The following is a 5,465-nucleotide window of genomic DNA, read 5'->3' as shown; positions in this document are numbered from 1 at the left end:
CATTTTTCATCCCTTTCATCTTTTCCCTCTTCTTTCCTCTGTGATACATTTATTCTCTCTCCTCTCATCTCCTTCACCCTATCTTTTCACACAACCACCTTCAACATCCTCTCTCCTCTCTATTCATCAAAATACAAATTATCCTTCATCCTCTCTTCCCTCCCAACTACATTGACTTTCTTTACATGGAAAATTTGGTGAAAGGGTGGGCTGACAAAACTTTTAGGGCCTGTTTGGATTTGTAGGGGGTGAAGGGAAGTTAAGGGAAACTGAGTGAAGGGAAGGGAAGGGAAGGGAAGGGAATTCCCTTCCCCTTGGTTACACCCCAATTTGGGGGGTAACAATTTTTATACTATTAGGGGGTGAACCAAGGGGAACTAGGGTGAATTAATTTCACCTCCTAAGTGTTCCCAAACAAGATGAATGGAGGTGAATGGTTCCCCTAACTTCCCTTCACCCTCATTCCCCTCAATCCAAACAAGCCCTTAAGTTAGAGAGCAAATGCGACTTTCTAGAAAGGCTAGGGAAGAAATTATTCTGAATTTAAAATTAGATAATTTATACTTCTTTGAATCTTCGACATCTACTCCTCTATGCCTAAAAGAGGATCTAAAAAAATCACTGTTTATACTAATAAATGCTATAATAGATATTGTAGCATGAACAGTAAATCAAATACGCTTTTCTATGCTTGAAATATTGTTCATGCTACAGTGTTTATTGTATCATAAACAATAAATCAAATCTGCTCATCCATACTTAATGTTTCTATTTATGCGATAGTTATTAAAACTTAGAGTTTTCTTTAAGTATAGAGGAGTAGATATAATTTCTAAATTAAATGTATTAAACTCGAATTCTTCTTTAAGTATAAAGCAGTAAATATGATTTTTAATTTTAACTATATAATAATCAAATTAAATGTATTAAAAATTAAAGGGAAACAAATTTAAAATACAATTCTTAAAAAAAATAGTGGGTCATGTTTTGCATGGGTGCACGCTATATCTCATAAATTCACGACATAAACCCTGGACCGTCTGTTGCGCGTGGCTACCTAAACAAAAAGAAAGATTTCCCAATGATCCAAAATATGGGACCAACATGAAAAACATGTGAGATGTCTCCCTCCTATTGCATAATGAGCTGACCATCAATGTGCGTGACTACCCAAACAAAAATAAAAATTCGTCAATGATTCAAAATATGGGACCAACACGAGAGACATGTGAGGTATCCTCCTCCTATTACATAATACGCTGATCATTAATAATTGTCAGTTCTTTATATAATAGGAGGAGGACAACTCACCTGTCCTTTTTATTAGGTTCCATAGGTCCGTGTAGTGAATCCCAAACAAAAAAACGTCCTGTTTGTGTGCTCCGACTCCCCACCCTTCGTAGCGTACTCCAAGTCTGAAGATCCCTGGAGCCGCGCAGTCTTGCGTCCCGGTTCCCCAGGCCAACACCAGGCTAGTGGGGTCACTCAACCCTCAACTGCACTTCAAAACCAAGGGTTGTTTCGTCATTACACACCGGAAATTGACGGTTGGTGGAGAAGTAGACGAGCCAAAAAAAGGAGAACCGGTTCGAAAACAAAGAGCACAAATCTCGAAGTCTCAAATCTCTATCCTCTCCCTCCTCATTGACGCCTCAGATCTACTGGGGAATCCTATCATAGATCTATAAAGATCCCAGATCCACCAACTAGAATATCAAGACAGGAGCAGGATTTTCTCAAAAAATGCGCCGCAAGATCTTGTTGTTCGGCGACTCAATCACCGAGGAGGCCTTCTCCTCCGGAGGATGGGCCGCCAGTCTCGCCCCACCACTTCATCCCGCAGGGTACGGTAAAGTTGCTGCCTCCTCCTGTTTTCTCTTCCGCCCCGCCCTTATCGGGATGCCAGCGGGTCAGCTTACCGCCGCGTTGTCTGCTGGTCTAGGTGGACGTGTTGCTGAGGGGTACAGCGGGTACAACACTCGGTGGGCTGGAGGTGATGGAACAGCGCTCTGGAGGATGTGGGCACCGCCGAAAGCCGCGCGCGGTGGCGGTGACCGTCTTCTTCGGGCCAATGACGCTTGCATCGCCGATCGCTGCGGGGGGTTCCAGAGCGTGCCGCTGGATGAGTACCGGCAGAATCTCAAGGCCATCTGCTCTTCCCTCAAGGCATGTTCCTCCCTTCGCTTCTAGAATTTTCGGGGGGGTACCAGTGGGGCCCACTTGTTCCCTTGGGAACTGCTACGTGGAAGGGTTTGGTTTCCATCGTAGAAGAGTTGCCGTCTTTTAAAGTATCGAAGCACTGAGAACTTATCTTTTCTTTGCTTAATTTTTTTTTATTTATCACTGAACGGGAGCAGAAAGGAGCCGACTTTACCTTTGTACTTCACCTACGCCCCAAGTTTGAGCGGGGTTCGCTCAAATTAAAATAGTTGAAGGGGGCTTCTAGACACCCCCCAAAAGCTGAGGGGGCTTTTTAAAACTAACAGGTTAGACGGAAGGTTCGGAGATAATTTTCATGTTTGATTAGTCAATACGGGAGGCAGAGTTGGAAAATATTTGGAAGGATGAAAACAGTATATTATACTTTATATTTTACTGTTTACTAAAGCTTTTAGGGAGTTCACTGTAGCTCCCAAAAGCTCTGTGTAGATGGTAAGATATAAGAGAAGAAAGCGAATGCAACTGTAGCCACTAACCCAGAATTAAATTTTTTTTTTTTCCTTTTGAAAACAAGTACGTTGATAGCAACTTTTTGAAAAGAAGTACACTGATAGCAACTGATACACAACACCCGTAGCCATGTTTAGATGATTAGAGGTTTTTATTAGTTACCCATAGGTCCCATATCTTTCATATTTTGAAATTAGTTCTCCCAAACCTTCACATTTTGACCGAGTCTTTTAAAATTTAAGTGTTTTAAAGTTAGTCCCCAAATTTTTATATTTTTAAATTACTCCCAAATATGTTAAGCGTTTTGGAATTAGTCTCCGAAATCTTTCAACATGGTGCTAACCAGAGAGATCAATTTCAATCAATTCAAAAGATTTGGTAAATAAATACTTAAAGATTTAGAGGTTTTTGGGAGTGCCATTGTAGCTAAGTATTGTAGCTCCCAAAAACTTTAGTAGATGGTAAAACAAAGGCTAAAAGGTTAATTTAGTCCCTATACTTCGGTTCCATACTCAAATTGGTCCCTGCACTTATTTTTTTCACAGCTTTGTCTTCGTACCACATCTTGGTTACAAACTAAGTCCTTTTATTAAGATTCGTTAAATTCTGGGTGTTGAATTTTTTGTTAATAACCACACTACCCTCAATTTAATCTATTGTCGAACACCTTAGTTTTTACATTTGTCATAAACCTCCCTCTTTTTTAATTTGTATGTAATCTTTTGTTTCTCGTGATTGTTTTCTTTGTTAACAACAATAACATTGGTTTATCCATATGCCTAAAAGTAAATTAAAAACTCAATGTCAATGTTAAAAAATACGGTTTTATTATCTGCGAGGTTCGGGTGCTTTTAGCAATTAATTGGATTAAGTGTTGATTACGTGGATTACGAGGAATTTTTCATTTTTAAATTTTTTATATTTAATAATTTATGTTATGTTCAAATATATAAAATTCATGAAAATAGAAAATATACTAAGAAAAGATCAATAAAGATGCAAAGTGACAATCAATAACTGGTTGACTACTTAAAAGTTCAATACATACATCAGAAATAACTAAATACTTGAATAAAATTCGTTAAATTTAATACTTAAACCAAAACTAAATGTCCATAAAACAAAATAACTCATCTAATTTTCCTTAATATCCTTAAAATGGACATTAGCATCCAACTCCTCTTTGGAGGACGCAATGCATGAGAGGAGATATTTTTTTTTTCAATTTGAGAGGTGAAGATTTGGTGGGGGTAGCGGTGATGTTTTATGGTTTTTTGGGAGTGGCAGAGGGGATGAATTGATTGAGAAGAGAGAGAAAAGCAGAATAGGATTAGATTTAGGACTTTATGCCAAATGGGTACGAGTTTTTGCTTTTTAAATCAAACATGCAACCAAAAATGCTCTTGCATAGCCTAATTATGTGGGAGCTTAATCAACCCGCTCTGCTTAAGTGGTTGGCCATTTGTTTGAGCGATTAACATCAATCCTATGTTGATTTGGTTTGCATCAGCTTTATCACCTGATTAAGTGGCCGCGCAATGCTTGTTTTAGAATATTGCTTAAAGTATTGGAACATTAAGACAATGGGTTCAGTTTACAAACTGCAATGACAAATCATATAGAAAATATGTTGCTATCGTCCAATCATTTCTCTCTTTTCAATTTAAACTTTGAGTTGAAATTTGATTACTCAATTAATAACTTTATTATCTCTTAAACATTTTAGGGCTAAATTTTTTAAAACCCCCCTTAAATTTGGAGGATAATTAAATACCAACCCCATAACTTTCAAAATATTAGAAAACCCTCTTTCAATTAAGGGTTATAAGATTTATTCAAAGCCCCCTCCCTAACCCACGTGCACGCACACATGCAATAGGTGTGGGCGTTAGGCTGAGTTGACATGATAGCTTGTTCCCTCTGTATGCATTTAGGCTCCGCTTGACTAGGCTTGGTAGCCAGACGGGATGATCTCGGACCGCTTGTTGAGTGGGCTACGAGGCAGGCTGGGTTGGCCCTCAGTCGATGTGGGCTAATATCCCGCTCAGCCAGTTTGGCTTATTGAGCAAGTTGGGTTCGCTTACAGGCGGGCTGACCCGCTCATCCCGGCCCGTCATGCCTACAATTTTACATTATTATTCTCCTCAATTATGATAATAGTTCTATCAACATAAGTATATATTTTGTGAACTAAGAACTAATATTTGAGTATCGACAGTTAAAAAAACTACATATTTTAAAAGAATTGGCATAACTTAGCTAATATTATCGAACTTTTTATAAAACTATCATAAAGCCATTAATAAACTTATTTTTATCACTTATAATCATCAAATTGTTAGTTTGTTATTTAACCATATTTTTTAAGTGTCAACAATACTTAAAAGACAAGAAAATAAACAATACAAAAAATAAAATAAAAATAAAAGCAAAAACTTCTAAGTGGGATTGGTGGGTCGGCCCGTGCTATGGCCCGTCCCCCTATTCTTGGCCTGCTAATGGGCTGGGTTGAGCTCTAGGCTCGAAGACAAGCAACTAGAAATGCCTCGATGGTCTCGACGTGAGCCACGAGCTAGATCCCCTTGCCATTGGGCCTACACAGGCTAGCCCGTGGGACGAGCCAACCTATCGCTTTGCCCACCCCTAGCACACACCCCTAAAAGCATGAGGCATAATTACTCCTCAAAAGTATCCTCTTGTGTAAATTTGCTCATCGATATGAAAATTGTGTTTAATGTTTTTTTTTTTTTTTGGGGGGGGGGGGGGGGGGGGGGGGGGGGGGGGGGGGGGGAGAT

At 39.1% G+C, this 5,465-nt stretch overlaps 1 protein-coding gene across 3 annotated transcripts in view; it reads left to right on the top strand.

Annotated features, from left to right (window-relative positions):
• LOC109828823 (GDSL esterase/lipase At5g45920) overlaps positions 1,358–5,465 on the top strand; it is a 24,631-nt gene continuing 20,523 nt past the window's right edge. For 2 of the 3 annotated variants that reach the window (XR_002243859.1, XM_020395779.1), the window contains exon 1: positions 1,358–2,166. Coding sequence is in view for 2 of the 3 variants with exons in the window: in XM_020395779.1 (XP_020251368.1) it covers positions 1,744–2,166 (423 nt within the window). In the remaining variant the exon portion in view is untranslated. The remainder of the gene's footprint in view (positions 2,167–5,465) is intronic. The other variant, XM_020395778.1, reaches the window with a different exon arrangement.

The sequence above is a fragment of the Asparagus officinalis genome, chromosome 1 (assembly GCF_001876935.1).
Source record: "Asparagus officinalis chromosome 1, Aspof.V1, whole genome shotgun sequence".
Classification (NCBI taxonomy): domain Eukaryota; kingdom Viridiplantae; phylum Streptophyta; class Magnoliopsida; order Asparagales; family Asparagaceae; genus Asparagus; species Asparagus officinalis.
Note: the sequence above shows the minus strand (reverse complement) of the source record. Positions and strands in the feature narration are given on the sequence as shown.